Below are 23,385 nucleotides of genomic sequence, written 5' to 3'. Positions count from 1 at the left end.
GAGGAGGTATGCATGTTGCTCCCTCCAAAACCACTCGATCCCATGCCTCAAGCCCTCGGAACAAGTTGGTCCCACCCCAATGTCAATTCAGCCATTTTTAAGCCACAGAGAACAAAATTAAGACAAATATCAGATGATTTTGCCCCTTTACAGTACTCAACAATGCAGAAAAAGCTGTAAGTAATTTGTCCATCACATACATTAACAACTTGACAATAAACATGCATAAAAGGCTAGGATTTTCTAAGGAACCTAAAGGAGTAGGGTGCCTAACTCCCTTATGATACTTTGAAAATGCAAGCCAAGTACAGGATCCTGCAGCATAGACTTGATATTTTACCTGAAAAGTAGTTACTCTTAATATAGACTTATTGGCTTTGTGGTGTTCTGTAAACACACGACAAAGGGTGCAGTTTGACTGGACACCTTCAGACTATAGCACTGCCCATTGACCGACATTGCAGTTTTACTGCAGGGTGATTTAACTTTTTGGTGGCTTAGAGCAGTGGTTCTCATCCAGGGGTACACATACCCCTGGTGGTATGCAGAGGTCTTCCAGGGGGCACATCAGCTCATCTAGATATTTGCCTGATTTCACAACAGGCTACATAAAAAGCACTAGCGAAGTCCGTACAAATTAAAGTTTCATACAGACAATGACTAGTTTATATTTCTATTCCAACTCATTTATAATTGTATAGTAAAAAGGAGGAAGTAAGTAATTTTTCAGTAATAGTGCACTGTGACACTTGTATTTTTTTTGTCTGATTTTGTAAGCAAGTAGTTTTTAAGTAAGGTGAGGTGAAACTTGGGGGTACGCAAGACAAATCGGACTCCTGAAAGGGATACAGCAGTCTGGTTGAGAACTACTGGCCTACAGTGTATGTCAACATGCTGGCTCTTTCTCCCCAATCCCAAAGAGTATGAGGATTTTTGCCCTTCTGTGTCATCTGGCCTTCTTAAATTATTCTCCTCTGCAAAAAATTACATACTGATCAGTTACCTACTTGAGGAACATACACACTCCAGCTCCACAATGGAGAGCATGAGAGGTACAGGCTCCCAGCTCCTCCCCATTCACCAACTCCTGGCAGCAGGTATTCTGGGAGCACAGCATGGTTCCACAGAACAAACACAACATTGGGTGCTTTCGTTCATCGTCAAAAGACCGTGGGCACCTGTAAAGAGAAAGGTGGTAATTATTAAGTGCAGTATGGAACCAAAATAGTTATTGCAAATACATTGAAAAGATTTTAAAAAATACAGTCAGTCATGCTGGTTTGACGCAAAGGCCTTTTTCAGAAAAGAGGCACCGTCGATCACAACGCCTCCTCTGAAACTATCTGGTAAAATTCGTTCTAATTTTTCCCATAAGGAAGAGGTGCTTCCCTCTAGTATAGATCAGCTGGGGAGGGGAGAAATTTGGTATAAATTCAGTGAAAGCTTTTCTAAAGTAACTGTCAATTTTGTGATCACATGGGACATTATTCTTCCCAACATTACATCTACCAAGTGATGTTCCAGAGGTTCTCAAGCTACAGTCTTGCAAAGCATTGCTCCAAGTCCAGGCCTGCTCACAATAGTAATTCTCCTTTTCATTTCCTAACTGCTAACACAACTAAAACTACATTTAATATTTTCCTATTAATTTTCCATGTAATCAATGGCTCTAGTTGCCATTGCAATCTTATTCAATTGCAAATGGCAGATAAGGTGACCCACACAATGGTGAATGGAAGGGAATGGTCGGCAACCATCTTTCTGCTAAGATGTGGATCACACTATACACGTTGAGAAACTCCTGCTGTATTTAATGGAAACAAACAAAAGGAGAAAGCTGCATCAGTGTATAGATTCCAACAGGACCCAAAGATTGCTAAAATGCATATTAAACCAGCACGAATGGAGTGAGAAGACCTCCTCATCTCCATGAATAATGTACCTCTCTTCAGTAAATCATTAACGCAGATACCCAATTTGAGAAATGTGCCTTATTAAAACTAAACTGAGGAAATGCAGGATTAGGAACTGAGTCAAGTCAAAAGTGGAAGTAAATTTGGTGATGTTATTCTAGCCCATTTATACAAATAACAAAACTGACATACAAGCACAGTACTAGAATGCCAAAGTGGGTAAGGTGATGTAGGTCAGGAGCAGCACTGGCAGGGCAACATAGCATAACTTGCTCGGTGCCTGCCTCCTCACTATTCACAGATCAAACAAGTGGTTCATTCATGAGCATTAAGTTCACTACTGTTAAAATTCAAAACAAACTTCCAAGAGCAAAATTCTCTTTAGAAAGAATTAAAAAGCACATTGGACTATATCCATGATTCCATGTTTTTCCACAGGAAGTGAAACGATATATTTTCACATGGTCCCCTCTGCTACCAACACTTCATCTGTGGGCCAGGTTCAGCATTCCTACTCGAAGCCAATGCCAAACCTCTGGTCCTGAAGTGGGCAATGTTGAAAACAAATGTCAGCTATATCAAACCTACATTTGTTTACTGAAGTGCGTCAGTGCTTTAAGCTGTAATAGTTTTATATATGGTCATTATGTGAAAAGTAAGTAGCATGATACTTAAAATGGACTGCTGGTTACTGATGGTTGGGAACAAAACAGTATGTTCACTACAAATTTTGCAATACCCTTCCCAGACTTGAACATCACAGACAACGGTTCTTCCTGGATTGGTGAAGTGGCAGCATCCGATTTCCATCCCACAATTGTTTCTGTTAATAGTTTTGTCACGTTTCACATGGGTTACACTAATTGCAAGGATATGAAAAGGAAAAAACACTTGACAAGAAGGCAGATCAAACTGCTACTTTTTACCTAAACTGAGAGGCTTGATTCAGGAGGCAACTGTAGTCTTCTGGAAGCTCTATCAAATTATTTCTTTTCCTTGGATATCTAGTAAATGAGTAGAAGAAGAAATACTGTAAAAAATATTAATGAAGGATAAAGCCACACAAAGATCACAACAAACAGAATGGACATACACTGCCAATAATTTACCACGCTGGTAAACTCCCTGTCCTCTCTTTCAAACTCTCAGGGCCCAGAATCATGTCACAACCTCTAGCAGCTACAATAAGGGATATAAGACAAACCACACAGGAAATGTTTCCACAGTAAATGTACAACAAAAGGTAAGCAAACTAAGTTTGCATGGAATGGGCATACATTTTACAACCCAATGAAGGTTCTCTCATGTTACCAATCATTACATTAGCCTACCCCAGAAAAACGCTGATGTCTGACTGGCGTGGTAAAATGTTTGATGTTCTGAGGGAATAGTAATTGTTTAGTCTTGATAAAGGAATCCTGTAAAGTCATTTCAAGAGGTGGGTGGGTTTATGGCAAAGGTGCAAAAGGAAGCAAGGAATCCCTAACTGCAAGACTTGCCCTCATTTAACTACTCAGAGCCCAGCTCTTGCAACTGTTACAGATCAAAAACAAAGCCCAGAAAAAAAAAATGAAACTAACCTTACTGAAATGTTTTTCCCTTTAAGAAAACTTAGTACAGCAGGGTCAGCACACCACCTGTATCAGACAAATATTGACAGATTATATTGTATGAACACGATATATAATTAATAACCGTAACTAAACAGATACAAAAAGTAGTGAAAAATCTTGAAAGTTTATGCAAGAGAGAAATCTATTTTTAAAAACACAAATTATAAAGATTTCACTAGAATGAAACACACACGTAAAAGATGTTTGCACCATCTGCAAATGCTGACTTTCTCAGAATGTGAATGTGGACTATCACACACTGTTTCCCTTGGAATACCTATTGATGAAGGTTGTACATTAAAATATCCTACATTTTAAATGTAGTATTTATTGCTTCTAGTGATTGCTTTTCAAACACTTTTTTAAAATGCACCATTGAAAATGTTTACTGTATTTATGTTTATAATGGAAGAACATATCCATCTCCACAGTGTAGTAAGCTACTATACTGCCAAGCTGCTAATCACAGGAATGAAATGACTGCTTTGGTATTCTTGCTGATACAGTTATTTTATATTACTTATACAAAGCAGAAGAGAAGAGGGACCTCCAGCAACTGGTCATTTTAATTGATCTGTATCAACAGGATTTCTCAGAAACAACAGATTTTATAAATAAAAACACACACAATAGCATTATTACTACATAAAAGATCTGGTCTCCCATTTGGAATCCCTATGCTTTGGGCTGGGAGCGCTATTGTGGAGATAATGTATTCAGCCTCAGCTGGAAGGAATGTCTTGTGTTACTTAAAAACACACACACACACACACACTATATATATATATTATATATATATATATATATATATATATATATATATATATATTTTTTTTTCTGATAAGCGATCATTTAAGGGACTTAAAAACCCAGTTGCTTACTGGAGGTTGTTCTTCAAATAAAAATGAACCAAATTATATTCAGTACATCTGGGGATAATCTGAGACAGCATTGAGACAGAAGGTTGGAGTCAACAGGCTCAAAATGTCTCTTTGATTGAAGTATGCTAGACAACACAGATGCCTCATGATGACAGAGGGCAAGTGAGAAAAACTGGTGATGAAGCAGATAATTTCACCAGGAACCAAGAAAACCAATTACTACAACAAAATGTTAACTTTAATATTGCACACAATGGACTCAGCTGAATGTGGACATTCTTCAAGACAGTGATGTGGAAGTTTAAGTAGTTTTTCTTAGTTTTAACCAATCCTTCCTTTACAGATAGATTTCTACATCCATATTGTTGGGGTAGTACCCTACTTTTAACTAGTAGGGTCAACTACAGCACCTAATCAGACTCTGCTTTGGAAATTAGGCAGGTATAGCCCAAAAAACAGAAATGGCAGGTTATACTTTATACCATACTAAGAACCCTGCTTTCAGATATCATCATAGTCGCTACCTGTCCTGTGGGCAGATAGGGCAGACAGGACAGACCAAGGAATCATATAACACAAAAGCAACACTCCAGAATAACTTCCTTCATGAATGTAATCCTCTCTACATGCACCAATTCCAAATGACTCATTTACTCTGGTTTAATACAACCATGATAAATTATTCTAAGATACTCAAACTGCTTAGTCAGAAGGGACCATCACAGTCATCTAGTCTGACCTCCTGCACATTGCAGGCCACAGAACTTCACGCACCCACTCCTGTAATAGACCCATAACCTCTGGCTGAGCTACTGAAGTCCTAAAATCATGATTTAAAGACTTCAAGTTACAGAAAATCCACCATTTACACTTGTTTAAAACCTGCAAGTGACCTGTGCCCATGCTGCAGAGGAAGGCAAACCCCCACACAGGGTCTCTGCTAATCTGATCCAGGGGACCCCAAATATGGCGATTAGTTGGACCACGAGCATTTTGGCAAGACCTACCAGCCAGATACCTGGGGAAGAATTCTCTGTAGTAAATCAGCCTTCCCCTCTACAGTCCCATCACCGGCTGTTGGGGTTATTTGCTACTAGCAGTCACACACCGGCTATATGCCATTGTAGGTAGTTTCATCATATCACTCCCTCCATAAATTTATCAAGCTCAGTCTTGACGCTAGTTAGCTTTTTGCCACCACTGCTCCCCTTGGAAGCACTTCACTCCTCTGATGGTTAGAAACCTTCATCTAATTTCAAGTCTAAACTTGTTGATGAGTTGTTTATATCCATCTGTTCTTGTGTCAACACTGTGGTTTAACTTAAATAACTCCTCTCCCTCCCTGCAAATTATCCCTCTGATGTATTTATAGAGAGCAATCATATCTCCCCTCAGCCTTCTTTTGGATTAGACTAAACAAGCCAAGCTCTTTGAGTCTCTTCTCACAAGGTAGGTTTTCTCTGTCTTAAACATGGGAGACAAGAATTGCACACAGTATTCCAGATGAAGTCTCACCAGTGCCCTGTATAATGATACTAATACTCCCCTGTCCCTACTGGAAATACCTCTCCTGATGCATCCTAGGACTGCATTAGCCTTTTCACAGTCGCATCATATTGGCAGCTTATAGCCATCCAGTGAACAACCAATACACCCAGATCTTTCTCCTCCTCTGTTGCTTCCAACTGATAAGTCCCCATTTTATAGCAAAAATTCTTGTTGTTTGTCTCTAAGTGCATGACCTTGCACTTTGCACTATTAAATTTCATCCCATTTCTATTACACTAGTTTTCAAGGTTGTCCAAATATTCTTGTATAATATTTTGATCCTCTTCTGTATTGGCTATACAGCCAAACTTTGTGTCATCTGCAAATTTTATTCGGACACTCCCACTTTTTGTGTCAAGGTCATTAATACAAATGTTAAAAGAAGACTGGCCCCTGTAGTGGCACGGATGCCCCACTCCTGGAGAACAGGGGTTAAAAGCAGCCAAGCTAGGCTGATTGGGGAAGCAGCCACAGCTGTGGCCAGCTCAATTAGGGCCCAGCTGACCCTTATAAGAGGGCTGTGGGCCAGGAGCCGAGAAGAGTCTCTCTCCAGCCCTGAAGGGAGAAGGGCTAGCTGCCTGAGAGGAAAGTACCTGAACTGGAGCAGTGCTGGGGAATAGGGCAAGGGCGCTGGGGAGCTCCAGCCTGGTAAAACCCCAGGCTGCAGACCTTGTTGAAGGCCTACAGAGGTACTGGGGCTGCAGAGATACAGCCTGGGAATAGGCAAGGGCAGCAGGTCCTAACCCCTTGCCAATAATGAGTGGCCATTACAGACTGCAGTCTGCCCCAGTGAGCGGGGGACTAGATGACGACTGGCAGTAGCCACTGAGACAAGGTGGGTTTAAGAGGGTTGGGGGGTCCCCTGGAAGGGGAGACCAAGAGCGTGGACCCAGAGCATGGGGGTCCTGCTGGGGCAGAACCCCAAAGTAAAGGGCATGGAGGCAAAGCATTCGTTTAGGTGTTGGACCATTCCTAGATTATCTTTAATCTCCATCCCATCTTCAGTGTTTAGCGGTCACTTCTTTTTTCCTTGTTTTCTTTTTATTTAGATGGACTATAGAACTTTTTAATATTGGTTTTAATTTCCTTTGCAACATCCAACTCTGCCTGGCTTTTGGCAGTTCTCATTTTTTCCTTACATTTCCTGACCTCTAAGAGGTAACTTTCCTTGCTGATCCATCCCATCTTCCTTTCCTTGTAGGCTTTCTGCTTTTTCTTAAGAACCTGTTTGAGATGCCTACTCATTGAATTTAGTCTGCAATCCTTCCCTACAAATTTCTTCCCCTTGCGTGGGATACAGGCTTCAGATATTTTAAAGTCAAAGTTGCAGAAACTAATTCCAAGCCTTCTCCACATTCAAATTCTTTAGTTCTTCCGTCCAATCCACTTCCCTAACCAATTCCCTTAATATTTTAAGGTTTTCCCTTTTGAAATCAAGGTCCCTAGATGCAGATCTATTTTTGTTTATCCTTCTATTGAGTTTAAACTGAATTAACTCATGATCACTAAAACCAAGGTTGTCCCCTACAACCAGTTCTTCTATGAGATCCTCACTACTCACCAATAAATACCAAATCTAAAGTGGCATCGCCTCTCTTAGATTTGGTGACTTTTTAGGGAAGGAATCTGTCAGCTACCACATCCAGGAAAATCTGGGCCCTACTATTACTAGTAGCACTTGCCCTTTCCATAATCTCACAAATTCCCAGTAGTATTTATTTCATTAAAATATAAAAAGGTCTCTATTCATATCCAAATTGGATCCGGGGGGGGGGGGGGGGGGGTCTGTAACATACAAAAAGCCTCTGGTAGTTTTTTTCCCCCAAAGTGATTTTGACCCAACTAGACTCTGTTATCCATTGGATCACTTCTAATTTCTTTATGGTCTACCTCATCATTAATATACAATGCTATTGCACTACCGTTATTTTTATTTTGGTCTTTCCTGAACAGCACATACCCTTCAATATCTGTAATTCAGTCATGACTATTTTCTCCCTAAAATATCTGGTTTCCCTTCCTGCACCAGTAGTTCTAGTTCCTCTATTTTGTTACTGAGGCTTCTTGCATTGGTGTACAAACACTTTAGTTGTTTCTGCTTAGCTTTGCCCAGATTCCTCACCCAATTAGGTACAGTCATTCTACTGCTAATATCACCTACCTGACTGTTAGCATCATTGGTACTGGTACTTTCTTATACCCACTGCTGTATTCTCTCTTTCTTGATTTTCTTTCCAGTCAATATTAGAATCAGGTGTGGAGATTATATGAACACCTCCCAATCTCTCCCCCGAATTCCAAACTCCTTAAGTGGTTCAGTATACACTCTGTTCATCAAGCCAACTCTTTTGCAACTGGACAGAGTGTAACCAATTATTCACTAATTTCATCTGAAATTCCCTTACAGCCATCACAAAATGGAAGGTTGGTTCCACTGCTCCCCCATCTCCAATAAGTACCTTTGGAGCAAGGGGCTTACAGTGCCCCAATATTCCTCAAAAAGCAGGAACAGATTTGTGGGTAGAGATAAATAACTACAGAGGGCCTTGAATTCTCCTTCCTCGGAAACTGCAAAAGAAGAAGGAAATATTAGGAATACATCAAACAGTTTCAGCCAGTCCATTCTCTAAAGGTCTCTCTGAACAGGGCACACAATCAGCAGCAGACATAACAGAAAACCAGAATTCTTCTGATTCCTTTTACAACTTATTCTTATGACTATTTTAAAGATTTAGGGCAACTTTTCAGCTACTGTAACTGGATGTAGCGCCACTGACTTTAAATGGAGCTATGCAATTTACACTAGTTAAGGATCTGGCTGAGGATTATTGTAGAATACCCAGTCTATTGTACATACATTACAGCAGCAGGATTATGCTGTTTGAGTATGAAAAGAAGAAGTTACTTACCTTGTACAGTAACAATGTCTCTTTGAGAGCTGTCCCTCCTATGAGTGCTCCACTGTAGGTATGTCTGCTTCCCTGTGCTGCTGATTGGAAAAAACTTTGATAGCAGTGTCCACTGGGCCCACACATGCGCTCTCTTCTTATGTTGCGCCACGAGGCTAGTCAGTGCACACAGGTTAACTCTCCTCAGTTCCTTCTCTACCACAGAGACATAGACAAGAACTCCGAAGAGGGGAGGAAGGTAGGTTGTGGAGCACCCATAGAGAGACACATCTCGAAGAACTATTGTTTCTGCACAAGGTAAGTAACTTCTTATTCTTTGAGTAAAAAAGAAAAGGAGTACTTGTGGCACCTTAGAGACTAACAAATTTATTTGAGCATAAGCTACTCTGAAACCTGTTCTTTGAGTAGTGTCCCTACGGGTGCTCCACTGTAGGTAACTCCCAAGCAGTATCCCTTCCGGAGGCTGGGGCTTCAGAGTTAAGTCAATTATAGATAACCGCACTCTCGGTGAAGCTGAAGATGGCTTCTGAGGTGGTGTCCCCAGAGATCGCATAATGTTCTGCAAAAATGTGGACTGACGCCCATGTCGCTGCTCTACAGATCTCTGGGAGATAGGGACATTCTTGAAGGCAACAGAGGAGATCTATCTTGTGGACTGTGTATGAATCAAATCTGGAGGGGTCATGTTGCGAATTTGGTCACACTGTCTGACGTAATTTGAGATCCCTTAGAGAGTCTTTGGGCTGATAGTGCTGAGCCCTTAGATCTTTCCATAATGGATAGGAAAAGTCTAGGGGACTTCCTGAAGGTTCTTGTCCTATGAAGGTAGAAGGCCAGGGCTCTCCTGACATCTAGAGTGTGAAGTATAGCCTTCCTGTTGTCTTGGTGAATCTTGGGTTGGAAGATTGGCAATTAATTAATTGATTCATGTGAAAGGGAGAGGTTACCTTGGGAATAAATTTTGGATGTGGCCTGAGCATAACCTTGTCTGAAAAGAATACTGTGTAAGGGAGATGCACCATCAGAGCTGCTCTCTCTCCTATTCATCTGGCCAAAGTAAATGGTATCAGGAAAGCCGTTTTCATTGATAGGTACATCAGTGAACAGGTGGCCACGGGTTCAAAGGGAGGCCTAGTCAGCCCTTTCAGTGCCTGCTTTAGGTCCTACATAGGGTTAGGAAGTTGGGTTGAGGGAAGAGGTTTATTATAACCTTGAGGAACCTTTTAGTGGTTGGGTGTGACAGCACCAAATATCCCTCTACAGGTTCGTGAATGTTACAGCTGCTAGATGGACCTTAAGAGAGTTTAGGGATAATCCTGACTTTTTAAGAGTCTGAGCATAGTCCAAGTTGTGTGGAAGAGTTGTGGTTGTTGGGGAGATTTGTTGTAGTTTATATAATCGTATTTGGCCATGAGCGTCAGATAGTTGGCAATATGGAATTGTAAGGTGGCTGAGGAATATGACTTTCTGTCAAGGAGATGAAGGTGCTTCCAATCCTTGTTGTAGGGCATTGCCCTGGATTTGTGTTGTTGGCCCTGGGAATTGTCAGTGTCCACCACAATAGAACTGGATGGCAGTGAGAGAAAAAAGGAACTCCGATTCCTATACGGGGACATCATACTTTTTGTCCGTTACACATCGGAGATACCAATTCCAAGGTTTGCCACATCATTTTAGCCGGGGCTAAGATGGCTTCACTAATTAGGAGGGCAATCTTTGAGGACAACAAAGAGTGGAAAAATCAAGGAACTGATGGTGGGTGTCCTTGACCTTCTCTAGTGTCATGTGGAGAGTGTCCGCCACACTTTACCAGCTCCTGAAAAAGAGGGAAATCATCTACCAGAGAAGGTGGGGAAGGGATGACTGCTTCATCCGAGGAGGAGGAGGAGATGGCCTTTTGTGTAGCATCCTCCTCAGTACCAGCTTATTGATCCTCCATCTCCTGAGGCCCTAGATGCCACGGTTGAGGGAATGTGCTGGGAGGGTTCTCAGGGGAGGCTTGAAGCTCGTGAGACAGGCGGCTGGTGTGCCGCCCAAGAGTCCCAATATGGCCATTGTGGTGGTATAGGGCCCGGTGGAGGCGCCCAGGGGCGGCTATACCAAGATGGCAGTGGTGGTGGAGCCATCTGTGGGTATGTTCTCAACCCTGTTTGTAGTGGGTCTCATATGGAGCTTGGAAGGTGAACTGTGAGACCACCTCCTCTGGCTCACTGTCCAACCGCTCGCTAGACAGCGGAGGGGCATGGTTGCGGGGATATCCGGTGCCCTGTAAAGGCTCAGAGTCACAATGTCAGTACTGAGAGGCGGGGATTCGGGTGCTTCTGTCATGCAGAAGGCTCTGGTTTGGCGGAATTCTGCCAGTGCCAAGTGTCCCGGTGGTGGTCCAAGGGAGATGGAGATCTTGTCTGCACTGGTATTTCCGGTGCTGGACAGGCTGCTGTTGGTAGTACCAAGGACGGCTCGAGTACCAGGAGTGTCTTCTTAGGGTGCTTGCCCTTATCTCTTGGTACCACAGATTTGGTGCCCATGCCCAAAGGATCTGTGGGCCTGTCAGCAGTACCGGTTACTGATAGTCATGGTGAGGCATGGGTGCCGGAGTGTGGTCTTGGTGCTGGCGGCACAGAGGATACCAAGCGAGATGGTGATCACTTTCTGCTATCTTTAAAAACTTACACTCTCTCTTTAGACTTGTGAGAGGAGTCACCAGCCTGCTTCTTTGACCCATTGGCCTTAGAAGTTGAAGGTCGTGGGGAAGACGCACGTCCGTCAGGAGGTTAAGGTCAGAGAGCTGCCTCCATGAAGAAAATTTTTTGGCTCTGTCCTTGTGGGATCTTGGCCAGAGCTGCTGGGAGAGGGTACACTTTTGCTGTATGTGGTCCTTGACAAGGCAGGGGATGCACTGAAAGTGCTTATTCACAACTGGGATTGCCTCGTTATAGGTGTGGCACTTCTTGAAGCCCAGGAAGGTGGGCATACCCCATGCAGGGGAAGGGTCCCCAGTGGGGAAAGGCAGGAAGGGTTGTGTTTTTTTTTTTTTTGGAAGGGCGGGGAAAAGAACAAAAACAACAACTAAAACTACAATGAGAACTGTGGAAAACTAAGTGCGAATGCGAACACAAGAACAATTAGTCTTAATGGACTGCTAATGGCTCTGTCTCTAGTCATGGGCAATTAAGAAGGAACTGAGGAGGGTTAGCCCATGCGCGCTGACTAGCTTTGTGACGCAGGAGGAGAAACAGTGCATGCGCAGGCCCAATGGACACTGCTACCAAAGTTCTCTGATCAGCAGCACAGGGATTCAGACACACCTACAGTGGAGCACCCATAGGGACACTACTCAAAGAAGAACTTTATACTGTGTTTCTAATCATCATATTTCATTATGTTTTTGGCTTGCAATCATATTCAATTTTCTTATGATCCAGTCAGAATTTACAGGTTAAACGAGGCTGTGTCAGATCTGTACTTGATTGGGAGATTTCTTAGGGCTTGTCTACACAGTGGGGTAATGTACACTGGGGGGGGGGAGAAGAAGATTTCTGTAGCACATTAACATGTTGCGCCTTAATTGGTTGGTGTAGACTCTGCTGGTGTGCATAAAAGGTTTCCTAGTGTGCTTTAACTGTTTCAAACAGCACTACATTAAGGTGCACTACAGAACCTTCAACACATACCAGCAGGGTCTACACAGACCAATTAACGCACATGTTAGTGCGCTTTAAAAATCACGCCCCCGTAGAGCGCACTCTCTTGCAATACAGAAAAGTGCCCAGTGGTGCTCAGAGACCCCAGAAAATGATGCTCATGATTCACCAGGGGACACTCCTTTCTACTGAACCAGGGCTCCAGACTGGTGTTATGAGGCAATGGAATGTACCATAAAGCTGAGATTCTGAATTCTAGGCATTATATAATGTTTTTCACAAGCATCAGTATTTGATAGGGCAGCATGCTAACCAGTGTCCTAGCCAAATTCAAACTTGGATCATTACAGGGGGAAATCCGTTTAAGGTTTTATACTTAGTTTCAATCGTTTATAGCACTTTTCAAAATGCTGTGTGGCACCACTGCATGCTTTTAAGATTGTTGCCATGTTTCACTACGTTTAAGTGGTGGATGATGTAATCCCTATATTACATTTGTGTAGTGATTTTGGATCCTTGAGAGAGGGAGAGGGTGCGAGCACTTTTATAACAAAAAGGAATGAAGAAGCTAGAAAGTAAGATTATATCTTTTTATTGGATTTCATTCTGCTCTATCCACACACCTCTTAGAGGATAGTCTACATGGGAAAGCCTTACAGGTTATAGTAAACAGATCTACCAGCAAAATCCAAAATGTGGACACTTTTTGGATGTAAGGATGGCTTTTTTCAGTATACCTTAAACTCCTTCCCAAGAGAGACAAGCCGAAATTCTTTAGTATAACTATACCAATAACTAGTATAACTAGTATAACTATACCAACTTAAATTTTGCTTACACTAAAAAGAAAAAAACTTTTCCTTATAGGCAATGCCCAGATGATCCTATTCCTTGCTTCTGTCCCTTCCATATATACTGTTTTGTTTGTTGTTTTCAAAGCAATACTATAATGATTTTTTAACATTAGTTATACCATTAAGGTTCTATTTTGAACATGCTAAAAACTACTGTAAAAACATATATACCTTGTACCTTGAACATTTAAGCACTCCACTATTCAGCAAGGAAAATAAGTAAAACTAAACTATTACTTTCTTCTACTTACCTAACAGCAGGTCCTCAGGTGGAGACACTCTCAGCATGAAATGGAAAAACAAAGCAGCACAACGAAGGTAAGGTGTGATCCCTTTCTTAACACAGTCCCACAGATGCCAGCCTGGAACATCATGGCTAAAGCAGCTATAACACACAAATCAGAAATATCTGTAAAAGCTCAGCGCGCATACCCTCCTGGGTCATAACTATACTGAACGTTTTTGGCAATTTTCAAAACAAGGTAATCACCATGTTGAACAGTTCTGGATGTTGTTCTATGGCTAGTGCTCCCACTAGGGATGTAAAATGTTAACCGGTTAACTGATTAACCGATAAGCATCAGTCTTATCAGTAAGATATTCCTTTTAACATTTAAACTCTGGCTGTGGAACTCTGGTGCTGACCCGCCCCCAAAGTCCCAGTTGCTGGACCCGCTGGCAGCCAGGACCCATGGTGAGCAGAGTCTCCGGGCAGTTAGGGCTGCAGCCGGGATCCTGGGCATGTAGGGCGGCAGCGGAGCCTAACGGTTAAACTTTTAACCAGTAAAATTTTAACTGTTAACCCTGGTGGAGCTGCAGTAGTGTAAGCGCAACAATAGGAAATTGCCTGAAATCCTCAGTCAGACACAGCCCCCAAGACCTAGTTTCTAATTTCATGAGTGTTAAATTTGTTTAGAACATCTTTGTTATCCTTCACGTACTTGCTATTGTTTCTCCAAATGTGTTTTCAGTTTTATTAAGAACAAGCAGATGTCCATCTCTAAACTGGCTCAAGATGGTTTCATTTAGTTTCCTCACTTTGTTTTTCTGGGACCTAGGAGGATGTTGGCAGCTCCAAAGCATGTCATATACAGCAATTAAATCATATAGTTTTCCTTTTCTTACAGAAAGCCAATGATGTTTGTTTTTTGCAAAATTGAATCGGCTTTCATATGCAGACACTTAACTTTTTGAAATTCTGTCAAAAACCCCTCAAATTTTCTTAGAGAGAGTTGGGAATAAGTATGAAGAAATCAATACCTTAAACAATTACGGGGAGTCACAACTGACAATACAATTGTAGTAGACATGGAGACAAAAATGGAAAGGCTACTGATATCATGTGTGATGGAAAAGATGGATTATAATCAGCACTACTAACATTCTTGCAATGTAGGTTATCAAAATTTAGTCTGGATACACCACAATCCATTTTAAATGTATACAATACCCATATTTTCTGGGGAAAAACACACTTCACATTCAGACAGAAGATCTAGATCTTTTCCAATTTTTAGGAGTGTGGGAGACACTGCTGACGCAGCACATGGATTCCTGGTCTAACCCCCTATAAAGTATGTCTAACCTTTTTTCTTTTGTATTTCTTAGGTGAATCTCCATGTATTTTTCAATGCATCTTATAAAACATTTATTGTTACAACTGAAGTGTTACTTACCCACTTGTGTACTGGCAAACTTCTCTACAGAAAGACTCAGCAGTATGAGTCTCCTCACTATTATCTTGTGATTGAGCAGTGGGGGATTCTGTGCACAAAAACATTAACCTGGTTGTAAATGCACTTGGAGATTTCTTTTCTATATACATAGAATCAATCTCCATTACTTTAAACTTTTTATAGACAAGTTACAAAAAAAATTAACATTTCATTTTATTGGATCATTTCCTATTTGTGCCCAACCCAACAAACAAGACTATCCCCCCACAAAACTGCATGATGTAAATGTGGGGATTGCTCATCCTCATTACAGAACTGCTTCCTCCCCTTTATTTTTTGACATTACTCCCTTACATTAGTAACTACATTTCTTCTTCTTCTATGATACGACATTAAATTTCTTGGGAAACATAACGAGAGGCATCCTGTGAGGCTTTTGTTAGTACTGTTCCATAGCAGTGAGTAGTGTAACTCCCATCCTAATCAGATTACCAAGTACCATATTTCACCTCTAAATTCACAGGCTGCCACTGTGCCAGAAAACCAGAGTCCCCAAGTCCCTTCTAAACCTTTAGCTCTGAGTGGTCTGTACTTTGTCAATGCTTTGTTTTATCTAGAGAGCAAAAGTATGTGGAAAGCTACTAGTCTCGTATGGCTGCCTCAGTTAGTTACAGGTATATAAATGGCACAAAAGTGATGCATAAACAGAGCTAGGCAAGTGAAAAAAGACTCCCATTTTGGTTTTTTAAGGAAACAGTTAACACTGAATGTTTATTATTATGATGAAGCTCTTACAACTAGAAGGCGTTAACAGTTTTCCACTAAAATGTTTACAAAGTCATTTTGCAAAAACTGGATAAAATCCCTGGAAAATCTAAAGGTGGAAGTACCCTTACCTGTTGCAGAAGTCAGAAGGATCTGTGTTATGTGTGCCATAGTGATCAAATGGAAGAGGTAGAGGTGATTATAGGCAGAGCTAACAGATGAAGGTTGCAAGTCTACAGTATCCTCCCAATATAAAGATGGGAATGATAACACAGCACCTACCTAGAGTAGAAAAAGACAAAACAGCCAGAAGTATTGGTGGAATACCAGACTCTGTAGTAGTAGTTTCAGGGGTAAACAAACACCACAAACCTGATAACAAGAAAATAAGTTATCACCTAGGCTTATTCATTAATCCTCTAATGGTGGTATAGTTATTTAGCACTAACCTGTAACATCTGAGACCATGTTTTCAGTTAAATTAGTTTGATGATCTTTTTAGCTCTAAGTCACAAACAAAGTCTACTCACAAGGTGACACAAAAATACCTATTAATTGATTACAAAGAGCAGCAATTGCATGTAGATCTTGTGGCAAATTGCCGGCACTACTTTGATGGGTCTCACGCTTTCTCTTCTTGGGGAGGGTTCAGGGCACCATTTCTCACCCCTGAACTGGGGTATTAACTGCCCCACTAGTGTCCTAGAGGAGGGGAGTGGAGAGGGAGGGACCCAGGCCCGCCCTCTACTCCGAGTCCGAGCCCAAGCCCAGGGGCCCTAAGGATAGCGGTAAACTGCTTCAACTAGCGGTTCTTCCCCTGGGCTACTTCCCTCTCCTCTGCCCTTCAGCTTGTGGGGCTTCCTGCCCTACCTCTGCACAAACCAGGTGTCCATTTACCTAGGGTCTTGGTCTTCTTAGCCCACTGGAGCACTTCTCCAAACTCTCCTCTGCTTCCCTCCAAAGTGCTCTCTGCTTCGACTCCTCCAAACTGCTTTCTGCTCCAGCACCAATCCACTCTGCTTCAACTCCTCCCCTTGTCTGATTGAAGCAGGGGGGTTTTATCAGGTGACTGGTTCAGGTGCTCTAATTGGCTTCAGGTGCTTTAATTAATCTTAGAAAACTTTCTTCCCTCTACAGGGAATAAGGCTCCCTTCTAACACTCTCCTGCTGCCCTCTGGCCATGCTGTATCACAATCTAAAATAGTATTCACAATCTAAAGTGGTATTCACAGATAATGCATCAGAGGCAAGACACTTAATTGCAAAAACAAACTGAACATGCTTACCAAAATGTGAAACATATCTACATCTAGAATGGACGGCGTGTCTTCCATTTTTAAGTTTGGCAGAAGAACTACAAGAACAAAAGTTCATTACACATTTGATTAAAATGTTAATTGTTTTTTTCATTGGAATTACAATGGCAGGTTGAGAGGCCATTTTTTATAGAACCTCTACCATCCTAATGGGCTCTGACTAGTCAGCTACAAAAGCAATAAAAGCCTCCTCATACCCACTCAATATGGGCACATTTTCTGAACTGTGTAACTATCAACCTTTCATAACTGTAGTATCTGAGCACCTCAAACTTTAATGAATTTATTGTCACAATTGTGAGATGAAATGGTATTATCTCCAGTTTACAGATGGGGAAAGGAGACACACAAGAGACTAGGTGATAGGAAGTCTGGCTAGCAGGGAATTGAACTCAGGTTTCCAGAGTTCCAGATTAGAACTGTAACCACTAGAACATCCTTCTTCTCTATGCTATATTATTGGTGTTTGCCATTTCCTAAGGAAAGTTTACACAAACATTACTTAAAATCACTGCAGGGACTGGCTAGAAGGAGGTGGAGAAGAAAGAAACAAGAAGAATGTGTTACCTGCTAGGAGACGAATCAGATGTTTCTGAATCAGGCTTTGCGGTGATGTAGTCCTCTGAGCAACTGCAAACTGCACTAATGCTTTAAGGCCACTGTGCTAGAGCACAAGAAGAGAATGTGGGACAGGGGAAAGGGAAATAAATAATTAATGAATCATGATAGTGCTAGAATACCTCCCCCTTCAAGTCCAGTATAACTGAAGAAGTATAAATGAATCAAGTATGAACTTCTATGTAAGAGTTAGGGATGTATGCTACATCAAGACCCATTTTTCGGTTATCAGTCCATGTGGAAAGCACAAATATTTAAAAACTCCAGAGATCATGACAGAGAATTTCTTTAGACATTACTACTGTATTTGGTGCCAGCAATTCCAAATGTCCAGTGTTTATTAACATTAATTGCTTCTTGGATTATCCATACCTGCCTATTTTGCAGAGATCCAAATAAAGGTTTGCCCTCATCTTCTAGAAGGTTTTCTTAAAATTAAAACAGAGAAAGTAAGCGGTAAGTCATAGGCTCTTAAAGCAGCTACAGTAGTCTGCATATCTGGTCTTTACATATTCCATCCACTTATGCTAGTCCAATATCAACCTGTTCCCAGTTACAGGGCTGCTATTAAAAGGCAGCATTACTCTGACAAGCAACTCTGTAAAATTGCTATTGTGAGGTTCCATGTTTATTGTGTCTCCATGATTTCCACATAAATGTGCTTAGTTTAAAAGTAAAACTAGTTAAAAAAATAAACACAAAATACCACACATCTTTCAGACCTTGCAAAGTTAACAATTCAGATTTTTTTTCTTTTTCAAGTGGTTGCACACATGTTTCATTCAGGTGACTCACAAGCAGTACCATTAGGAGATGGGGCTTGGGGTATATTTAAACAGTGACTGCAATATTGCTTACCTAAAGTTTGCATCAGATCTTGAAGTAGTTATGATTATATAATAATGAGCGAAGTTATGCATGAAGGACCAAGTAGCAGCCCTATAACTATCCAGTATGGGGACTTAGCTTAGAAAAGCTACCAAAGTAGTTTGAGCTCTTGTTGAACTGGCCTATAGTCTGTGGAGAAGGGCTGTTTGCCTCCCCATACACCGTTATAATACAGAAAATAATCCATCTGGAAACTGTCTGTGGTGAAACTTCTTGCTCTCTCATTCTTTCAGCATACGAAACAATGAGCCGAGGACACAGCCTGAAAGACTTGATCCTGTTCAGATAGAAGGCCAATGCTCACCTTATGTTCAATGTATGCAGATAATCTTCATCCCTATTTGAAAGCGGTTTCAGAAAAAAACAAACAAACAAAAAACCCCCAGTTTGTCTGGTTCAAATAAGAAGCCAATACTATTATAGTCAAGAAATTTATGATGCAGTCTCAAAGCTAATTCATCTTTAAAAATCAGTTTATATAGGAGGTTCTGCCATCATAGCCTGAACCTCACCCACTCTTCTGTCTGACGTAATGGCAATGAGAAAGTCTACCTTCTGACAAAGGTGGTGCCATGAACAGGTGGGCAAAGGCACAAATGGGGGACCCATCAAAGCAACTAACACCATGTTAAGGTCCAAAGTGATACCGTATCTTTAATGGAAGGAAAAAGCTGAACAACCATTTCAAAAATCTAGAGACCATGGGACTGGAAAAAACCAATTGCCCCTGAACGGGAGGATGGATTGTTGAGATTGCTGCTAAATTAATTCTGAGGAATTTAACGAAAGACCTGAGGATTTGAGATGTTACAGGTACTCTAAAATGTATTGAATCTTATCTTCTACTGGCTGTATTCACTGAGTAACGGACCAGATTGAAAAACACTTCCTGAACTGTTTCTGAGCAGTTCTCCTCCACTTCATCTAACCACTCAACAGCCAAGCTGTGAGGTGCAGCTTGTTGGGATCTGGGTGCAATATCCATCAATGTTGCTTGGAGAGCAGGCCTGGAAGAGGAGGCACAAGCTACAGAATCTGAATTGAGAGACTCTGAAGATCCAAGAACCAACACTATCTTGAACATGCTGGTGCAGTGAGAACTGATCTTGTTTCAATTTGAGGACAACTTGTGGGATAAGTGGAATGAGGGGAAATGCATAAGTCAGACTCGATCCCCATCTCAGAAGAAAGATACCGGTCAGTAAGCATGGATTGTGACCCACTTGAGAGCAGAATTGATGGCATTTCTTGTTGTCTTTTGTTGCAAATACGATGCCTGCTGGAATACCTCCAACTTGGAAGATGGTCCTGAATACACTGCTCGAGGGACCACTCCTGATTCTAGGAGAATCTCCTGTTGAGGTGATTGGCCAACTGATTCTAGGAAGCAGTTATGCAAGTGGCAATGGGAGTAATGGCTTCCTGGATGCGAATGTCCTAGAGATTCATAGCTTCTTGACAAAGATGATTGGATTATGCTCCTCCCTATCTGTTTAGGTAGTACACTGCAGTTGTACTGTTGGTATCTGGACCAACAAGTCCTTGATGCGAGAAAGAAAAACACAGCAAAGCTTTGTGAACTGCCTGGAGCTCAGGTACAGGGATATGAAGAGTCACTTTGTGCTCTGTTCAGAATGCTTGTGTTCACAACCCTTCTAAGTGAGCATCCTAACCTATCAAGAGAGGTATTGGTGGCATAACTGTCCTGGATGGAAGTGGGAAGAAAAGGGTACACCTGGGCATAAGTTGTTCTGATACATCCACCACTCTAGGAAACCTAGGATTGCAGGAGGAATTTGGATCAACTTGTCCAAGGGAATATCTGTTCAGTCGATCCTTAGGTAAGGGAAGATGTGAATTCCCGTTCTCCTCAGTAGGCCATCATCATCACCCTGCACTTGGTGAACATAGTCACAGCTGATAACAGGCCAAAGGGAAGTACTGTATATTAATAGTGTTGGCCTTCTACTACAAACCTCAGATTTTCAGTGACTTAGCAGTACTGCCACATGCAAGTAGGTTCCCCGGAGATCAAGGGCAGAAAACCTAGTCATTGCAATCTAAGGAAGGTATGACTTATGCTAAGGAAATCATATGAAATCTTACATACATGATGTACTTGTTGAGATTTCAAGGGTCTCAGAGCCCGCTTGGACTTGGGGATCAGCAAGAATTGAGACTAACACTCTTTTCCCTAGTGCTGAAGGGGAACTTCTATGGCCCTTAGAGTGAGCAGGTGTGAACTTCTTGAAAGAGCACTGACTTGTGAGATGGGTCACTGAAAAGGGACGGGGTAGGAGAGTGGAAAAGGGGTGTGGAGAAGAATTGGATACAATATTTTAGTTTCCCAATGCTTAGGAGAGATTTGTCCACTGTTATGGTTTCCCAAGCACTGAAGAAATGGGACAATATGTCCCCATATGAGGGGAGGGAGGAGAGAATAGGAAGATCACTGACACCTGTATTGCTGTTCTCAAAGAAGCAGTCAAATAGGCTGCTTCCCCACAGCTGACTGAGGACAAGTTGGAGTTGGAGTGCCTCTTTCTCTCTGATTTATGCTTCCTTCTAAAAAAAATCATGCTGCCTTGGTGCGTATAAATGCTACCTATAATACTGATGCTGATATTGTTGCAGGAGTCTGTATGGATGCCTTTTGGAGGCTGCGGTATAGAACCTCCAAGAACAAAGGGTAGCACAAGAGTCTAAATGACTGTCAAGTTTCATCAGTTTTATCTGAACACAAGAACGTATCAAATGGGAGGTCTTCTATGGCAGTGGTTCTCAACCTTTCCAGACTACCGTACCCTTTTCAAGAGTCTGATTTGTCTTGCATATCCCCAAGTTTCACCTCATTTAAAAACTACTTGCTTACAAAATCTGAGATAAAAAACACAGAAGTGTCACAGCACACTATTACTGAAAAATTGCCCACTTTCTCATTTTTACCATATAATTATAAATGAATTTTAGTATAAATATTGTACTTACATTTCAGTGTATAGTATATAGAGCAGTATACACAAGTCATTGTCTGTATGAAATTTTAGTTTGTAACAACTTTGCTAGTGCTTTTATGTAGCCTGTTGTAAAACTAGGCAACTAGCTAGATGAGTTGATATACTCCAGAGGAAGACCTCTGCATACCCCCAGGAGTACATGTATCCCTGTTTAAGAAGCACTACTCTACGGTTTGCTGGATGTCAGAGTCAATGGCCAGAAGAGACCACTAGATCATCTAGTCTGACCTCATATATAACACAGTCACCAAAACCACTCAGGAGTTGCACACTAAACCCAACAACATAAATGGACACTATCCGAGGCTATGCCCAAGTTTTGTACCCAGAGATTCATAGATATCAAGGTCAGAAGGGACCATTACGATCATCTAGTCCAACCCCCTGCACAATGCAGGCCACCGAATCTCACCCACCCACTCCTGCGATAAACCTCTCCCCTATGTCTGAGCTATTGAAGTCCTCAAATCATGGTTTAAAGACTTCAAGGAGCAGAGAATCCTCCAGAAAGTGACCCGTGCCCCATGCTACAGAGGAAGGAGAAAAACCTCCAGGGCCTCTTCCAGGAAAATTCCTTCCCAACCCCAAATATGGAAGAAAATTCCTTCCTGACCCCAAATATGGCGATCAGCTGAACCCTGAGCATATGGGCAAGATTCACCAGCCAGATACCCAGGAAAGAATTCTCTGTAGTAACTCAGATCCCATCCCATCTAACAACCCATCACAGGCCATTGGGCCTATTTACCATGAATATTTAAAGATCAATTAATTGCCAAAATCGTGTTATCCCATCATACCATCTCCTCCATAAACTTATCGAGTTTAATCTTAAAGCCAGATAGGTCTTTTGCCCCCACTACCTCCCTTGGAAGACTATTCGAAAACTTCACTCCTCTGATGGTTAGAAACCTTCGTCTAATTTCAAGTCTAAACTTCCCGATGACCAGTTTATATCCATTTGTTCTTGTGTGCACATTGGTACTTAGCTTAAATAATTCCTCTCCCTCTCCAGTATTTATCCCTCTGATATATTTATAGAAAGCAATCATATTTCCCCTCAACCTTCTTTCAGTTAGGCTAAACAAGCCAAGCTCCTTGAGTCTCCTTTCATAAGACAGGTTTTCCATTCCTTGGATCATCCTAATAGCCCTTCTCTGTACCTGTTCCAGTTTGAATTCATCCTTCTGAAACATGGGAGACCAGAACTGCACACAATATTCCAGGTGAAGTCTCACCAGTGCCTTGTATAACTGTACTAAAACCTCCTTATCTCTACTGGAAATACCTTGCCTAATGCATCCCAAGACCACATTAGCTTTTTTCCACAGCCATATCACATTGGCGGCTCATAGTCATCCTGTGATCAACCAATACTCCAAGGTCCTTCTCCTCCTCCGTTACTTCTAATTGATGCGTCCCCAGCTTAAAACTAAAATTCTTTTTATTAATCCCTAAATGCATGACCTTACACTTCTCACTATTAAATTTCATCCTATTACTATTACTCCAGTTTACAAGGTCATCCAGATCATCTTGTGTGATATCCCAGTCTCTCTCTAAATTGGCAATACGTCCCAGCTTTATATCGTATGCAAACTTTATTAGCACACTTCCACTTTTTGTGCTGAGGTCAGTAATAAAAGGGTTAAATAAGAATGGTCCCAAAACCGATCCCTGAGGAACTCCACTGGTAACCTCCCTCCAGCCTGACAGTTCACCTTTCAGTATGACCCGCTGTAG

At 41.7% G+C, this 23,385-nt stretch overlaps 1 protein-coding gene across 4 annotated transcripts in view; it reads right to left on the bottom strand.

Annotated features, from left to right (window-relative positions):
• UBR1 (ubiquitin protein ligase E3 component n-recognin 1) overlaps positions 1–23,385 on the bottom strand; it is a 145,887-nt gene that overhangs the window by 10,577 nt on the left and 111,925 nt on the right. For 3 of the 4 annotated variants that reach the window (XM_048854897.2, XM_048854895.2, XM_048854896.2), the window contains exons 36-45: positions 18,110–18,165; positions 17,687–17,783; positions 17,090–17,157; positions 15,935–16,085; positions 15,039–15,126; positions 13,614–13,747; positions 8,415–8,523; positions 3,494–3,550; positions 2,840–2,917; positions 1,008–1,178 (exon numbers count right to left, since the gene is read on the bottom strand). In XM_048854897.2, the coding sequence (XP_048710854.2) occupies positions 1,008–1,178; positions 2,840–2,917; positions 3,494–3,550; positions 8,415–8,523; positions 13,614–13,747; positions 15,039–15,126; positions 15,935–16,085; positions 17,090–17,157; positions 17,687–17,783; positions 18,110–18,165 (1,009 nt within the window). Of the gene's footprint in view, positions 1–1,007; positions 1,179–2,839; positions 2,918–3,493; positions 3,551–8,414; positions 8,524–8,841; positions 9,060–13,613; positions 13,748–15,038; positions 15,127–15,934; positions 16,086–17,089; positions 17,158–17,686; positions 17,784–18,109; positions 18,166–23,385 lie in introns of those variants that run through there. The other variant, XM_075129678.1, reaches the window with a different exon arrangement.

Source organism: Caretta caretta, chromosome 6 (genome assembly GCF_965140235.1).
Source record: "Caretta caretta isolate rCarCar2 chromosome 6, rCarCar1.hap1, whole genome shotgun sequence".
In the NCBI taxonomy this organism is placed as follows: Eukaryota; Metazoa; Chordata; order Testudines; family Cheloniidae; genus Caretta; species Caretta caretta.
This window is presented reverse-complemented; position numbering and strand designations above follow the sequence as displayed.